The sequence below is a fragment of the Heterodontus francisci genome, chromosome 13 (assembly GCF_036365525.1).
Source record: "Heterodontus francisci isolate sHetFra1 chromosome 13, sHetFra1.hap1, whole genome shotgun sequence".
Lineage (NCBI taxonomy): Eukaryota > Metazoa > Chordata > Chondrichthyes > Heterodontiformes > Heterodontidae > Heterodontus > Heterodontus francisci.
Window position 1 is genome coordinate 75,066,784 of NC_090383.1, and position 17,749 is coordinate 75,084,532.

Consider the following 17,749-nt stretch of genomic DNA (forward strand, 5'->3'; position numbering starts at 1 on the left):
ACAGCACAGGAACAGGCCCTTTGGCCCTCCAAGACTGCGCCGATCCAGATCCTCTATCTAAACATGTCGCCTATTTTCTAAGGGTCTGTATCTCTTTGCTTCCTGCCCATTCATGTATCTGTCTAGATACATCTTAAAAGAGGCTATCGTGCCCTCGTCTAGCACCTCCGCTGGCAACGCGTTCCAGGCACCCACCACCCTCTGCGTAAAGAACTTTCAACGCATATCCCCCCTAAACTTTTCCCCTCTCACTTTGAACTCGTGACCCCTAGTAATTGAATCCCCCACTCTGGGGGAAAAAGCTTCTTGCTATCCACCCTGTCTATACCTCTCATGATTTTGTACACGATTCAGTCTGGGAGCAAACAGACTTTCTCTCCAAACCGTTTCTACAATTCAAAAAAGACTCAGGTTGCCCAGCAGATTAGTCATGTGACTAGCTGGTTTGACCACGTCCATTTGTGTATTCAGCCAATTTAGCAGTCAACCTGGAATGCGAGCTCCCCCACTTTCAACGTCTGGTGATCAAAAGTCCATTGTGGGTTGAATGTGTCAGGGAATGGTCCTTTGTCCTTTCCAAGCACTGTCTGTTAATATGCAAATGTCTTTCCAGCCAAGGGTCCATTGTGGGTTAAATGTGTCAGGGAATGGCTGCTTTGTCCTTCCAAATTCTGTTGATATGCAAATGTCTTTCCAGCCAAGATCTGGCAATTTTTTAAAGCAAGTCCCTTCAACAACAGTTTGAAATTTCATGTCCATGTTGTGAAATTAATATGCCTCATGCTTGGCAGGTGGCGGTCTGCAGGACAAATGTTAGGGCTTATAATCAAGGGTAGGAAGATCTCTTAATGGGAGTGCAAGGATTAGTTCCTGAATTTGTTGCAAGAAGTTCACTTGACATAAAATGATGAAATTTGCTGAGAAGCTTAAGAGTTAAATACTTTTTGCCTACTCAGCAGGTTTTAATACTGTAGCATTATAACTTGCATATATTTAAGAAAGAATCTAGCTTTGTGCTTGCAGTATGCAGTTTAGTGGTTTTTAAAAAAAGAATGGTTATGAATAAAGTATTCATGGAATGGAATTTGTGCAGCCACATCACAGTCAAGACTGATGAGGTCAGAATGACTCAAACCATTGCACCTGCTCAAAGGTTGGGTTTTTTCTATTTATACTAAAGAGCCTTACATTTTCATTTCCTACAATAACCAGAGCAATGAGCTGAAACTAAGGATCGTTGCCAACTGGAAACCATTTTTTTAAGTGAGTGATTAATAATATAAATACCTTCAAAAACTTCGATGGTATCCGCCTCCACACATTCTCGTTTCACTGATTTTGAAGACTGCAGCTTTTGGGGAGCAGACTTTGATGGCCTTTTCTATTAAATGAGCAGAAAAGTCTAAGAAACTCCTACGGATGGAAAAAAATGATAGAATTTGTGTTCTGTTATAATATCAATTTTTATTGCAGTTATGAAGACCCTTGAGTTGAATCTCTTTTCATCTCAGGTGACTTCAGTTAAGAAGTATCTGAGCATTTCATTGTATACAGACGCATGCTCAAACCAGCCTGAGGGCAGATCTAGAGCAACCTGACTCAGGAAGTCTGTCTGTGGCTGGTAAATCTCTATCCTCAGACATTAGTGCAGTTTCCAAGGGTTAAGTGGTTCTCTAACCATTCTAAAGCACTGAAATAGCCCTAACCAAAATCACAAATGATATTGTGTACTATCCCTCTTCATCATTCTCAACCTATCTGTAGCATCCTTGACCCTGGCTGAGCTTCCAAGCCCATATCCTCTCCATCACAAAAACCACCAACTTCCACCTCCATAATATTGCACCATCGCCTCTGAATTGGCCTATCCATTGCTGAAACATTCGTCCTTGCCTTTGCCACCTCCAGACTTAAACTATTCAAATGCTCTCCTGGCTGGCCTCCCATTCTTCCCCTACAATGAACTTCAACTCATCCAAAACTCTGCTGTCTATATCCTATCTTGCATCAAGTCCCACTCACTAGTCACCCCCGTCCTCGCTGATCTGCATTGACTCCAATTTAAAATTCTTATCCTCATATTTAACTCCCTTCATGGCCTCACCCTTCCCTATATATGCAACCTCCTCCAGCTCTATAAACCTGTGCAGAACTCTGCATTTCTTTGACTCTAGCATCATGTGCATTGCAATTCCTTTCGCCCCACCATTGGCAACCATGCCATCAACCATCTCAGCCCTAAGCTGCTTCTCCTTCACCTCCCTCACCTCAAGATTCTCCTTAAAACCAAGCTTTTGGTCACCCTTTTTAATATCTTCTCATTCAGTTCTGTGGCGGACTTTGTTTGATTTAAGCTGCTGTGAACCATAAATACAAATTGTTTGGAATGGAGCCTTACTGTTTGGAATGGAGCCAGTTCTGAGGGACATGGGATATCTGCATAATTACCATCACCCAAAACAACCTAGCCAGTGCAAGACACTACACTACTTGACAATCACCATACAGATAATAAAATTGTTAATAAAGACAGAAAATGCTGGAAATCCTCATCTGATCTTTCCGCATCTGTGGAGGGAGAAACAGAGTTTACGTTTCAAGTCAATGATCTTACATCAGAACTGGGAAAAGTTAGAAATGTAAGGTTTTAAGCTGGTGAAATGGGGGAGGGTGGGAAAAAAGAACAAAAGGGAAGGTCTGTGATAGGGTGGAAGACAGGAGAGACTAAATGACAAAAGAGTTAGTGGTGTAGGGCCAAAGGGACAGGTGATGGAACAAGAAAAGAAACAATAAATGTGCCTAGGGCAGGTGTGTTGTCACCTGAAAGCCAAACAAAAGAAAAATCAAAACATGGGAAGAAAAGGAAACAAAATGGGGGCAGAGATTGCAGTCTGAAATTGTTAAATTTAAGTGTTGAGTCCAAAGGCTGTAAAGTGCTTAACTGAAAGATGAGGTGCTGTTCCTTGAGCTTACATTGAGCTTCATTGGAACACTGCAATAAGCCAAGGACAGAGAGGTCAGCATGAGAGCAAGGTGGTGAATTGAAGTGAAAGGCGACCTGTAACTCGGGGTCATGCTTGCAGACTGAACAGAGGTGTTCCCCAAAGCGATCGCCCAATCTGCGTTTAATCTCTCCATTGTGAAACAGACTGCATTGTAAACGGCGAATGCAGTATCCTAAATTGAAGAAAGTACACGTAAATCGCTATTTAACTTGGAAGGAGTATTTGGAGCCTCGGCTGGTGAGGAGAGAGGAGGTAAAAGAGCAGGTGTTGCATCTCCTGTGCTTTCATTGAAAAGTGTCGTGGGAAGGGGACGAGGTGTTGGGGGTGATTGAGGCGTGGACCAGGGTGTTGTGGAGGGTGTGGTCCCTTTATGTTTAAAAATATTAAAGAAATTTGCAGTCAATGTTGATTTCCATGGAAAACTGGGAATACTTAGAATTTCTTTCCTTCTAAGTGTCATCTCTGAGTGAGAAGAATGTGGGTTCAATGTGGATCCTATTCCAGGACTTGAGCACTTAATCTAGGCTGGCATTTAGTGTAGAATTCCCTCAGTACTGCATTGATCAGAGAGGCCATTTTTGAAATAGAACAGCAAGCCAAGGCCCTGTCTGCCCTTTCAGGTGGATGCAAAAGGTCCCACAGTATTATTTAAAGAAAAGCAGCAGGAGGGTTTTCCATGTACTGTGGCCAACGTTTATCCCTAAACCAACCCCACCAAATAAAATTATCTGGTCATCTATCTCTTCTGTTTGGAGGACCTTGCTGTGTGCAAGCTAACTGCTGTTTTCCTTACATTACAATAGTTACTATACATCAAAAGCAGTTCATTGGCTGTGTAGTGTTTTGGGACATCCTGAATTGTAAAAAGCACTATATACATTAACTTCTCTCTCCCTTTGTCTCAACCGCTGTAAAAAATAAATAAATAAATAAAAACCTTGAACAGGATGTGTTATTTGATTTCCTTCATTGCAAAGTACTAATTTATCATCCCGTAGTGAAACTTAAATTGGCAAATTCTCTGGATATTTCTCTCTTTTATACTTGAGGTTATAGTGAGCTTTCCTCTTGAATCACTGCATTCCTTATAGAGACAGTGCTACAACAATGGTGTTGGGTAGGTAATTCCAGGATTTTGATCGAATGATGATGAAGAAACAGCAATGAATGTCCAAGTCTGGATGGTTTGTGACTCGTAAGTGATGATATTCCCATCACATTTGCTGTTTTTGTTCTTCTTTGTGGTAAAGGCTGTGGGGCTGGGAGGTACTAAGCCTGGTAGATGTTGGAAAGACTTTGAAGGATCAGGAGAGCAACTTGTCGCAGAGTATCCAGCCTCTGCCCTGTTTGGGGGACATAATGTTGATGTGGCTGATTTAGTCAAGCTTCTGGTCAATGGTGACCACATCTCCACATCAAGATGTTGATGGTGGGGCGATGACTCTGGGTATGACAGGTCAGTGGAAAGTCTCTCTTTTTTTCTTCTTTGATCTTGGCCTGGCATTTATGTGATGTAAATAATCTAAGAACCAGTCAGTTGTTTACTGTTAGGTTTGTAAGAAAAATATTGCAGCGGTAAAATGAATATCTTCAAGCACTACATTTGCCTCTCTGATTAGCTAAAGAGTATTTTCCCTGTTTTTTACCCCCTGCAGGATCTATCCCATTAAGGACGTTCCTATAGAGAGTGAGGCACTCACTAGATGGCTCTACCAACGGTTTGTAGAAAAAGAGGAACTCTTGGCACATTTTTATGAAACAGGTGAGTTCTGCTTAGCTGCTCAGGATGTGAAAAGGGCTTAAATTTTACAATCTTTTTCTGAGCCATGGACCTTATTGTATGACTTATATTGTGTCTTAGCAACACAATACAATCCAAAGTCCTTTTTACCTTGCCAATGGTTTTTGATTAGATTAGAGATACAGCACTGAAACAGGCCCTTCGGCCCACCGAGTCTGTGCCGAACATCAACCACCCATTTATACTAATCCTACACTAATCCCATATTCCCAACAAACATCCCCACCTGTCCCTATATTTCCCTACCACCTACCTATACTGGTGACAATTTATAATGGCCAATTTACCTATCAACCTGCAAGTCTTTTGGCTTGTGGGAGGAAACCGGAGCACCCGGAGAAAACCCACGCAGACACAGGGAGAACTTGCAAACTCCACACAGGCAGTACCCGGAATTGAACCCGGGTCCCTGGAGCTGTGAGGCTGCGGTGCTAACCACTGCGCCACTGTGCCGCCCTGGTCTTGGCACACAGCTTGTGAACTTTGAATGATTCACCAGCAGTGACTCCCAGGCCCTGTAACCTTTTGCAAACACCACTGCATTGGAGTTCACTAGACTCAAAGACTGTGTTTATCCACACTAAAGGACACCAACTACACACAGAGCCAATCCCCTAACTTATTTTAATCGATATGGGAACTTACTGGTCTGAAGAGTTCAGCTACTCACTGAATACTGTTACCTAAGTTGCTGTTGCTTGCAAGAAGGCAGCTTTCATTTTGGAATTTGCAGTATGCCATATGTAACTTCAGCAGTACTTTGAATTCTATAGTTGTAAATAAATACTGCAGAGCTCCGTGGAGAGCCGGCATGGACTGGATGGGCTGAATGGCCTTCTGTGCCATAAATGATTCTATGGCTCTAATTCTAAATAGTTTTAAAAACATCTTCAGTCCTACAGGAACAAAAACCATTTTCAACAAGCCAAATTCCCAGTCTGTATGCTCTATTTGATTATTTTTATGACTAGTGTCAGGCAAACGCCCCCCCCCCCCGCCCCCAACCTGCCAAGACTGAGGCGCACATGATTTCACCACATGAACATTAAAACTTAAAATTGCAAGCCCCTGACTGAAAAGACATTTGCATAGTAACTAGTAGTGTTGGAACAAAGGGACTAGTCCTTGCCCTAATACACAGAAGAGACCTGGTCAAACCAATCAGTCATGTGACCACCTGCTGGCCAACTAGGGGAGTTTCAAATTGGAAAAACTGAATTTGAACTTCCAACGAGGAAAAGAACTCAGAAAGCCGTGTGCTCCCAGTTGGAACAGAACCTCCACTCCAGTCCTGCCTACCTCCATCTCTTTCCCATGGAACTGAATCTTGTGAAAACACGTGAACCTCTGAGATAAGTGTCCTACATGAACAAGGTTTAAGAAGAACACTGGGCCCTGACAAATGGCCAGACTACCTAAAATTAATTGAGCGCAAAGCACAGTAAACAAGAAACTCTTCTGATATTGCCTCAAACCCCTCTCAACTATATTTTTTTCTCCTCTTTTCTGTCCCTATTTGCTTGTGTGTATCGCGTGTGCATGCTAGCATGGGTGCGTTATATATCCGTAGGCGTTAACTGTAATGGTGTTTAAGTTTAAGGTTTAATAAATTTCACTTTCCTTCTTTAAACCTGAGAAAGCCTGTTAATGCTCATTTCTTTGCCTTATAATTGGAAAGCTGTGAACAAGGATTCACAAAGGGGGAGCTCAAGATACAGTCTGTTAAAAATAATTCCTGTTCCAATAAGACCAGGTGAAGACAGTAGTAGACCCCGAGACACCTATCTCACCTGGTCGTAATACCGGTTTCTGAGAATTTTGGCATTTGTGATAATTGAATCAGATTCTACCCCCTTGACTGTATTGATGGAATTTTATGCTCTCCCCTGCGGTAGGTTTGGAGGTGGGGAGAGCATAAAATCAGGTGGGATGGTAGTGGGTGGGGGACCCCGCCTCCGCCGAAATTTAGTCTGGGGCAGGAAAGTCTGTGAACAGCCTTCCGACCCCGCCGCCAATTGAGGTCCTTAACTGGGTAATTAACCCCCAATTAAGGGCCTCCGCTCACTGCAGCTGCAAGCAACCATGCAGCGGGCAGCCCTGCTGCCGCACGGGGAGCACAGCACGATAAACCATGCAGGCTACTTCCTGGCTCCAGTGGGGGGGGATCCCTCGTTCAAAGACACTTAGTGCCTCAACGACCTAGCGTTGTGGGGAGGGGGGGCCGCTGAGGGCCCCCCCTGGAGCCCTTCCGTCCTGACCTACCTTAAGCGTGGTTCCAGCACCACTCCTCAGTGTCTGGTCGTTGCAGCTACAGCAGCAGCCACTGCTTCTGATCGGCCTTCAGCTCTGCAAGGCCGGGACTTCAGCTCTGCAAGGCCTTCCGGCGATGGATCCTAATTACTATGGAAGGCCCACCGCTGTCCAGTTAAGTGCCTGATTGACACTAAATTCAGCAGGCCTTCCGTAAAAGATGGGGCGTGGGATCTTGGCGTTGGTTTCCTGCCACATGGGTAATTGCAGCTGCAGCCGGAGGAAGCCCTTAATTGGGGGTTAATTACCCAGTTAAGGGTCTGAATTGGCAGTGGAGTGGGAAAGCCGTTCACAGGCCTGCCCACCCTGGACAAAATTTTGGCGGTTTTATGTTCTCCCTGCTTCCAAACCCGCCATGGGGGACAGCATAAAATTCCACCCTTGGTGTCATATTTGACCCAGAAATGAGCTTCCGACCACATATCTGCACCATCACTAGACCATTTATTTCCACCTCCCATAACATTGCCTGGCTCCACCACTGCCTCAGCTCTACTGCTGAAACCCTCATAAATGCCTTTGTTACCTCTAGACTTGACTATTCCAAAGCACTCCTGGCCAACTGGCACCACCCTATCCTCCATAAACTTGAAGTCATCCAAAACTCTGCTGCCCATGGCCTTACTCGCACCAAGTTTCATTCATCTGTCACCCCTGTGCACACTGACCTACATTTAAGCAACACCCTGATTTTAAAATTCTCACCCTTGTTTCCAAATTCTTCTATGGCCTCACCCCTCCCTATCTCTGTAATCTCTTCAGGCCCACAACCCTCCAAGATATCTGTGCTCATCTAATTCTGGCCATTCCTTCAGCTCCCTAGGTCCGAAGCTCTGGAGTTCCCTCCCTAAACCTTTCCATCTCTCTATCTCTCTGTCTTTCCAAGACACTTCTTAAAACCTATCTCTTTGACCAAACTTTTTTGCCATCTGTCCTAATATCACCTTATGTGGCTCAGTGTGAAATTTTACTTTATAAAGTGCCTTGGGACATTGTATTACATTAAATGTGCTATATGAATACAAGTTGTTGTTGTTGTAGTGTTAAAAGCATATCCCCAGAATAGCAAGTGGCAACATATTAATCATTTAGTGGATCTTGGAAACCAATGCCATCTGCACAAAAGCAATCTGCCAGCAGCAAGACATGCCATATGGTCATGTTTTCTCTCACCTGAGATTCTACCCTGGAATTTTGTTCAAATTATGTCAGTCCTGTTACCTGATAATACTTGCAGTTGAGAGACATGCATTTTGAGTTGCTCCTGTTAATATTGTAGCCTGTCATGCAGAGGTACATGGACTAAGCAAGTAGGATATGAGGTTACAGTATCATGCTTATTATTCAGCAAGATAATAGCCTCTGTATTTATGAGAGTTCTAAGGACCTCCCAGTCATAGTTCATGTAACAGAATAAGGGGAAAAGATGTTAGAGAATTCATATTATGTACCTTAGTGTAGACTAAATGCTGGGGAGGTACTGCTATAATCCATTTTATGGAGGCAGGGTCAAGACCAAAATAACAACCTTGAAGTTAGTATTAATTCATCAAATAACAATTTAGCTACATGGTCACCTGTGCTGTGAAGATTGGTGATGGTGTAACCCATCTGTTCTGGATGAATGATGTAAATAGTCACTTTGACTAATCTTATATCCATAATTTTTCACTAGAATCTCCTGAAAAACATGATGTTAACATTTGATTGGCTCTGTCCTACAACTTCAGGCCATTGTGAATCATGTTGGACATAACTATCCCTGTTTCAAACGTATCCTGACACAGTATTTTTTAAATAAAGGGCACTAAATTGCTTTCATTAACTTTACAGAACTACATTCGGAAACCCCCTCTTTCAGGAGATCTCTGAAATGTAATTTAGAAATGCTGAACCTCTGCCAGTTCAAATGATATAGGATAGACTCTATCATCATCTGAGGTTCAACCAACTATCTTATTGCAGAAGAAGCCGTTAAGTTCTGGAGCATGATTGGGTGAAAAAAATGTCAAATCATAGAAGTTACAGCCTGAAGGAGGCCACTTGCCCACTGAACCAGTGCTACCACCAACTCTTCAACTGGACTTCTCTCTCCTAATCCCATTTGTCTGCCTTTTCCCCATAACCTTTTATAATTTCCTTTTCTACACTGTTCATTTATATAGCACCTATAACCTTAAAAAAAAAAGTACCAAGGTGCTTCGCAGAGGCACAATGCAATAGAAATAGACACCAAGCCAAGTAAGGAGATGATCAAAGGCTTGGTCAAAGAGGTGGGTTTTAAGGAGGGTTTTAAAAGATGAGAGGAAGATGGTGAGGCAGCGGGGTTGAGGAGGGAATTCCAAAGCATGGGACCTAGACAGCTGAAGGCACTGCCAGCAATGGAAGGCAGAGAGAGGGATGGTTGCATGGGAGGCCAGAGTTGGAGGAATGCAGAGTTCTGGGGGGAGGATATTAAAAGGGCTGGATGAAGTTAAAGATAGGGTGGAGGTGATAGGGATTTAAACACAAGGAATGAGAATTTTAAATTGGAAGCAATGGAGGACTTCAAGCCAATCTTGCATGAATAAAGATGGGATAATGGGTGAGCTGGACATGGATGTGGTTAATAGAATTTTAGATGAATTTAAGTTTTTAAGTGTAAAGGATGAGAGGCCAACCAGGTGAGCATTGGAATGGCCAAGTATGGAGGTGACAAAGGAATGGTATGAGTGTTACAGAGCAATGTCATGGAGATGGAAGTAAGCAGTCTTTGTGATGCAGAGTATGTGGGTTGGAAGCTCAGCTTTTGAGATCAAATACTGTTGTGCTCTGCATCTTTTTCATGCTGCTGCTACTTGTCTTCCTAATTCCTTACTGCCTTTTAGAGCCTTTCTCTTCCAGAAGGTGACCCACTTGTATGGCAAAGTTATACTATCCTTGACCACCGCGTCAACCTATATTCCAGACCAATCCAGGGATCCGAAGCATGTTTGTATAATATGCTTTATGATAACTCTGGGGCGCAATGGACTTCATTATAGTGGTGCTCAGCTGGCCTCCTGGGAAAGCATAGACATAACAACAGCTGTGCCTTAATGGGTCCAATGGTAAGATTGGAGGGTAGCTAATGTAACCCCACTATTTAAAAAGGGAGGTAGAGAGAAAGCAGGGAATTATAGACCAGTCAGCCTGACGTCGGTAGTGGGGAAAATTCTAGAGTCCATTATCAAAGATTTTATAGCAGAGCACTTGGAGAACAGTGGTAGAATCGGACAGAGTCAGCATGGATTTACGAAAGGGAAATCATGCTTGACAAATCTACTAGAATTCTTCGAGGATGTAACTAATAGAGTTGATGAGAGGGAGCCAGTGGATGTGGTTTATTTGGACTTTCAGAAGGCTTTCGACAAAGTCCCGCATAAGAGATTAGCATGTAAAATTAAAGCGCATGGGATTGGGGGTAGTGTATTGCGATGGATAGAAAATTGGTTGGCGGACAGGAACCAAAGAGTAGGGATAAATGGGTCTTTTTCCGAATGGCAGACAGTGACTAGTGGGGTACCGCAGGGGTCGGCGCTAGGAACCCAGCTATTCACAATGTACATTAATGATTTAGATGAGGGAACTAAATGTGATATCTCCAAATTTGCAGATGACACAAAACTGGGTGGGAGGGTGAGTTGTGAGGAGGATGCAGAGAGGCTTCAGGGTGATTTGGACAAGTTGAGTGAGTGGGCTAATGAATGGCAGATGCAGTATAATGTGGATAAATGTGAGGTTATCCACTTTGGTAGCAAAAACAGGAAGGCAGATTATTATCTGAATGGCTATAAACTGAGAGAGGGGAATATGCAATGAGACCTGGGTGTTCTGGTAAACCAGTCATTGAAGGTAAGCATGCAGGTCCAACAAGCGGTAAAAAAGGCAAATGGTATGTTGGCCGTCATTGCGAGAGGATTTGAGTACAGAAGCAGGGATGTCTTGCTGCAATTATACAGGGCCTTGGTGAGGCCCCACCTGGAATATTGTGTGCAGTTTTGGTCTCCTTATCTGAGGAAGGATGTTCTTGCGATAGTGGGAATGCAGCGAGGGTTTACCAGACTGATTCCTGGGATGGCGGGACTGACATATGAGGAGAGATTGAGTCGGTTAGGATTATATTCGCTGGAGTTCAGAAGAGTGAGGGGGTATCTAATAGAAACCTACAAAATTCTAACAGGACTTGACAGCATAGGTGCAGGAAGGATGTTCCCTATGGTGGGGGAGTCCAGAACCAGGGGTCATAGTCTAAGGTTTTGGGGTAAACCTTTCAGGACTGAGATGAGGAGAAATTTCTTCACCCAGAGAGTGGTGAGCCTGTGGAATTCGCTACCACAGAAAGCAGTTGAGGCCAAAACATTGAATGTTTTCAAAAAGGAGTTAGATCTACCTCTTGGGTCTAAAGGGATAAAAGGATATGGGGCGATAGCCGGAACATGCTACTGAGTTGGATGATCATCCATTATCATAATGAATGGCGGAGCAGGCTTGAAGGGCCAAATGGCCTAATCCTGCTCCTGTTTTCTATGTTTCTATGGGTGCTGAGCGATACAGTTCAGGGAGATCCAGAGGAGGAATTTTTTTTTTTAATCATCCAGCCCAAAAAAAAAAATTGATCAATTTTCGTGATCTCTCTTGGAAAGGTAATGGATGTGGCAAGTATTGGAGGTTAGCTGTGATGTCTTCCATGATAAAACAGCCTCCCAATTGTGTGTATTCTCATACATGAACAGTGACCACATGGGTGAAGTGCTGCATTGCTGCCTTCAGGAAATTTGAGATTTGAGTGGGTGGAATTTTAAGCAACATCTGTTTAAAAGTAATTTTAAAATATTATGTAAATGATGAAGGTTGAGTGATATTTAGGACAAATGTATGCACCGTTCATCACTATCTCTGGAGTTTGTGGAAGCTGAGAGTTCTTGTGGTGCAGTGTCTCAATTTGGTTTTATATTAGTCTTCCAGAAAGAAAATACTGTATTACTTTAATACTCTGTACACAAATTGTGACATGTACTTTGTGTTGTGACTGTAATTGCTTGCTCATTTTGTTATAAATGAGTTGTACTGTCATTTTGTTTTTATTTTTGAGATGATGCAAGAAAATACCTGACTCCCAATATGAATCCACATAGGAAGCAAAGAGGAAATCTTGTTGCATAGAATCATCTTTGTATAAGGACAACCTGGTTACTTTCCTCATGTGTTTCTTTCACCTCCAAGGTGTAGTGTGTTCCATCTCTGAGAGGGAGGAAAGGTCAGGAGGTTTACAGCTTGTGCACCTGTGACCGATTGGCATCATTAATGACTGTAAACCTACAGCTTTCCGTAGCCATGTTATTTCCTCAGGTGGAAGAAAAAAATCAGAGGGGGAAGGACTGTTGAATTTTGAAGTGGATTATTCATTGGATAAAAATTAAACAGAGCATGCTCCCTTTTACCAAGTCACTAAGAATACTGAAAAAAGTTTGTTTTTGTTTTTGCAGGAGCATTCCCACCTCCCAAAGGTCAAACAACAGCGACCTCCAGAGCTATGACCCTTGACCCATTGTGGCTCTTCCTAGTACAGCTAATGGGATTTCTTTCTGGCTACATGTGGTATAATGTACTGCAGTATTTCTATCACTGCCTGGGGCTCTAGGAATTTTGAGAACTAAAACATTGAATTAGGACTTGAACCCAAGCACATGTGTCAATGTCCATGTGTGGATGTAAATGTTTCTTGAAGGATGATAAAAAAAAAAAGGATGGATTGGTTGCCTGTCATTTTTCGTCAAGATTTTTAGACTCAAATTTAAAATATTAATCCAGATCATCAAGTCTACAACCTGGTGTTAAGAGTTCTGACATGTTTACATGGTCCTTAAACACCCTCACTGTTTAATTATGCTGCATATCTACAGATATCCTCCTTGAGAGAAAAAAAACATCGGAGAATACTTCAAGTTATTGCAGTAAAATTCATACCATCAATTTCTATTGCTTCAGGAGGCAAAATTATTAACAGACAAGACTATTAGGAGGAAGCCCACATCTCCTAGCTTTCCCATATTAAAATGATCCTGATGAGAAACTCAGCAGAGCTGCCACACTTTTATATATTATTGGCAGTGAGAAGTGTTTCCCATAGCAGTTATTCAATATACTTTGTTTTGTGATTCATTAAAAGACTGAAAGGTCTACAACAACTAAAATTCTAGTGATCACTGGCCATTAATTGTGACAGTGGCACTTAAATAGTTGCAAGCAAAATAGTTAGGAAAGCTGAAAAAACATGTTTCATTCAATTTCTAGTATGTATGATGCATTAAATCTGAGTAAAGTTTAGTTGAAATGACCAAATACAGTGATGCAACCAATCATGTAGTATCTTACAGTTAGTAAGAAGCTGCTAGTTGTAGTTAGTTCAGGAAAATTACAGCACTGCAGTTGCAGAATAGCCAGGCTGTCAGATGGCATTGAAAGTATTTGTTATTAAAGACTTCATACAATGGACTAGAAACAGCAGAAAAAAAAGTTTACAAATTAGTTATAAGTACAGGTCGTCTGAGTAACTTTTACTCTGCTCCTTTATTAAACTCAGTGATTCTGGCTGCATCTTTTATTGTACACATTCTACTGTTTAGTTGAATCGTGTAAATGTTACTGATGGATTGTATGAATTGATGCAGATGATTTTTAATCTTGGTCCATAAATCTGTTGAGTCTGAAGACGTTGTTGCGGTTGTTCCAATTTGATGACTTAATTTTCAAAGTATAAAAAAGCCTTGTGTCCAGACTCGTCTCTTGAACTTCAATATTTCATTTCAGTTAATGGGCTGGTAGCCTAGACGTTAAGTTGAGCATTTTACTGTCTGACACTGGATTCTGCCACCCACTTAAGAGACCAGTTCCATTGATCTCTGGGTCATTAGGATGAGCAAAATGTCTCTCATTGGGAAAAGGGAAAATAATTACTTGTGTATTCTAGTGTTTGGGGACTGAAGGTAGACACACTGGTTTATTTATTACTTAGAGTATGATGTGTGTCTTAAGTTAACATGTTCCATGTTAAAATTATGATGCAAAGCATTGGCAAAAGAATCTTAAATTGTTTTTTTTCCCCTCCAATCAGAAATGAAAGAAATGCACATGCAAAGTCCTCCTTCCTGCCTAAGTGTTTTAGGAGCCTGGGAGCTGTCTGTGCTCCTATATGTTGCTGGAAGCATTTGTGGTGGTCTGTTGCACTATGTTCCATTTATATATCCATCTTTTTCCTGCAGCAAGTGTGCATCCTGTTGGTTAAGCATGGTACTGCATTGGCAGAAAAGGTGTGGAGCAGTTGATAGCTCTTTCCGTTCTTTACTGCAGCAATAGATACCATGGAGATGACAGCCATCAAAAAAGGCAAATGCCCTATTTTGATCAGCCAGCAATTTCAAAGTGCTATTTGGTAACCAGTCAGCATGTGTATTGTAAATGAGTATGCATTATGAAGTAAAATATTTAATACAGGAGTTTGGAATCCTGAATGGAAGCTATTCAAACAGCCCTACTTTGAAACCAGAAGTTACAACAACGTAAAATACAGCAGGATGAGAGGAAGGGAGAGTTAGCTAATTAAGCATGATATAGAATAGTTTTTAAAAAAAATTAAGAATTATAGAATCTATATACAGCAGATGGTGATATGTTCAGCTTTTTGCAGAAATGCATAAGAATCTTGTAAATGACAAAAATGATGTGATCACTCTCTTTCTCTCAACTCCAACCCCCCACCTTTTCCCTCCATAAGGAGACAACTCTTAACTTCATAACCTTTAGTTTAAGCACTGTCATACACCAGTTGGCTCTTGGTTACATTTAAATATTTAAACACTGAGAGAAAAAGCAACATTGATATTGAATTACTGAATTGTTTGGTCTGAGTGTATTGGGGCCCTTATAAAGAGTGAGCTTTTCGTGTACTTCAATTTCAGTGTTAATTGTTGTAACTTCGACTAGTCTGAAATCCTTATTTCTCTCAATTAGATATCAGGATGCTACAGTAAAACTACGATGGGAGACTACAGATATCAAAGTAATGATAAAATAGTTGCGGAGACCTGCTACATGCCACAAGGCAGTACTGGATTTTTGTTTCAGTAATTTTGGGATTGTCAACACAGAAATGTTAAAATAGTGATTTAAAGAAGTCTAACTTGCTGGATAAGGTTATTGTATATATGGTGAGGTTCCAACGCATTTGGCTTTTGTTTTTCAATTGCATTTAATATTACATGACTTGAGATTGTCTGCTTTAAAATGTCAGTATTTCTGCTTTAAGAAGTAGAAAAATGGTTTAAATTGTTTTATACATCTGCGGTGTCCCAATTGTTGGCTTTTTATGGGTTTGATTTTAGAAATAAATCTAACTACATTTTTGCAATTTTTAAGATATACTATGAGAACCCTCAATGGAGTTGCACTAGATATAATTTTAGACAGGACTGTTTCTTAGTAACGAGACTGGTGTAATACAAAACAATACAGATAGAAGCGGTGACCGTGGAGGGCGGAAACCAGCCTGACACCTCATCCAGATCACCCTATGAACTAATCTTCCCTTTTAATTTAATTTTGTTTGCCAATTCCACATCACTTGCACGTCAATCATTCATCTCACTCCAGCCTTCAAAGTTGCAGTCATCCAATGCTGGCTAATGCAGATCATATCTCTACTGCTGTTCAACTTCAAACTAAAATAATTCAAACAACAAAAATGAGCTGAAGAATTGAGTAAACATTATTACTGCCCTTCCCACCCCACCCCTAATTCTATACAGTTACCTCCTCTGGACTAATCCTGGAACAAAAATAGACCAACAAAATTTTACCTCACATTCTTCAGTGTGGCTGAACACTTTGTGTTTGAGCTCATCTTTCTGGTCTTTCAGCTGCAGGGATTCCTGTCCTTAGTTGGTTTGCGCACTGCATCAGCTCTCTGGGTTCCTCTTCATGCCTAGCTCCTGTGTACCTTACCATAACTGCAATCCATACTCTATCCGTCCCTATAGCATCTATACCAAGATGACTGTAATTGCCTCAAGATGGATTCTCCCTTAAAGTTACTCAAAACATGCAACCTGGAAGCATGTACAACCAATACAAAAATATATAAATGGGTTAAAATGTAAAGTAATGGGATTTTTTATATAAATAAATTTGGCTGTAGTATTTCAGAAAAGAGAATCAATTGGAAGTCTGAAGTTAAAGTAAAAATGATACATATCTCCAGCTACACAGATAAATTTTAACCCTTAACTTCTAAATTTGACTGAATATCAGTTACTAACCGATCCATCTGTTTTCTCATCTAGCTTGGGTTAAAATGCGGAGGTAGGATGTACAACTGAAAGAGATAGGTACAGCAAAGACTCATTTAGCTAGGAGGCAAACCAGAGCAGTTACTGTTTTATGGAGGGTAACAAACGAGTAGGTAATTAGTCTCGTGTCTTCTGAAGGTGGGTTCTTCTAATGTGTTACTTACAGAGTACTTTTTCCAATTTTGAATTTCTAGTGACATTGATCTCCTACAGAAATGTGGAGAATCCCATTAGTTCACATTTATACTTTTGGAGATAAAGATTTATTTCATTGAGGTCGGGGAAATGGCAGAGAAAACAAAATATTGGATTTGACAGCGTTGCCCCCCCCCCCCCCCTCCCCCATTTTCCTTGAAGAATATTTACTCCACTTGCTCCCCCAGCAACTTGTGGAATCCATGTGTCTGCATATATCTATGTTTTTGCTGAAGTAATGCTGCTAGTTCACAATATTTTTCTTGTAAAATATTTCATGTTATGAATGTTAATCTCTTGTGAGAAGAAACTAAAAATCCATGTAAAAGTTCCACATCAATGGGTGAACAAAGGTAGGGCTCCATATCCAGGTATGTAGCAATTCAGCAGGAAGCATTGAAAGCCACAGATGGGAATACTTCCTGAGCTGGCTTGCTAAATCCAAATCTGTTTGTTTTCCAGTGAGAGTCTAATGGAGGAGTTTGCAAAAAAATAATGTTATAAATCTGAAACAAATGAAGTTTAAATATTGCTGTTTATTTTCTATGGGCCCTGCATAGTTGACAGCTGTGTTTGAATTTTATTCTTGCCATTTTCTTTTAAAACATGCTGTTTACAATGTTTTTAATCTTAACTAGTACATACGTCCTCGACCAGGTTACTCTTGATGTCAAACTGCAAAAACCTTGATAATCTTTGTACCTAATTGTATTCATTGTTTTACAACTATTGTATACTAAAATATGCACAGAAGGGATATTAATAAAATAATACATTAAAAATGTGCTGAATACTACGTCATTTCTAAAGATGAGGACTTTTCAAGCCTGCCATCTTGTTTATATACACTATTAGGGAAATAATTTCATAGCTAGGTTTTCAAGATTGCATGTTGCTGTGTACAGTAATGTGTGCGTGACAATGACGCAGTTCAATGCAGAGATCAATATTTTAAAGTTTTATTTTCTCTCTGACTCCACTATTCAGGGGAAACACTGTACAATGAGTCAATATAGCCCTATCCATACTTGCTAGTTTGATCAAAATCAATATTTTTTTATATCGCAGGACAA

General features: G+C 41.1%; 1 protein-coding gene across 3 annotated transcripts in view; it reads left to right on the top strand.

The window, feature by feature from the left end:
* lpgat1 (lysophosphatidylglycerol acyltransferase 1) overlaps nt 1-17,460 on the top strand; it is a 138,739-nt gene extending 121,279 nt beyond the window's left edge. The window contains exons 8-9 of one of the 3 annotated variants that reach the window (XM_068044986.1): nt 4,661-4,767; nt 15,148-17,460. In XM_068044986.1, the coding sequence (XP_067901087.1) occupies nt 4,661-4,767; nt 15,148-15,167 (127 nt within the window). In that variant the 3' untranslated portion in view covers nt 15,168-17,460. Of the gene's footprint in view, nt 1-4,660; nt 4,768-12,623 lie in introns of those variants that run through there. The other 2 variants (XM_068044985.1, XR_010976213.1) reach the window with 2 other exon arrangements.
* Nucleotides 17,461-17,749: the final 289 nt, after the last annotated feature.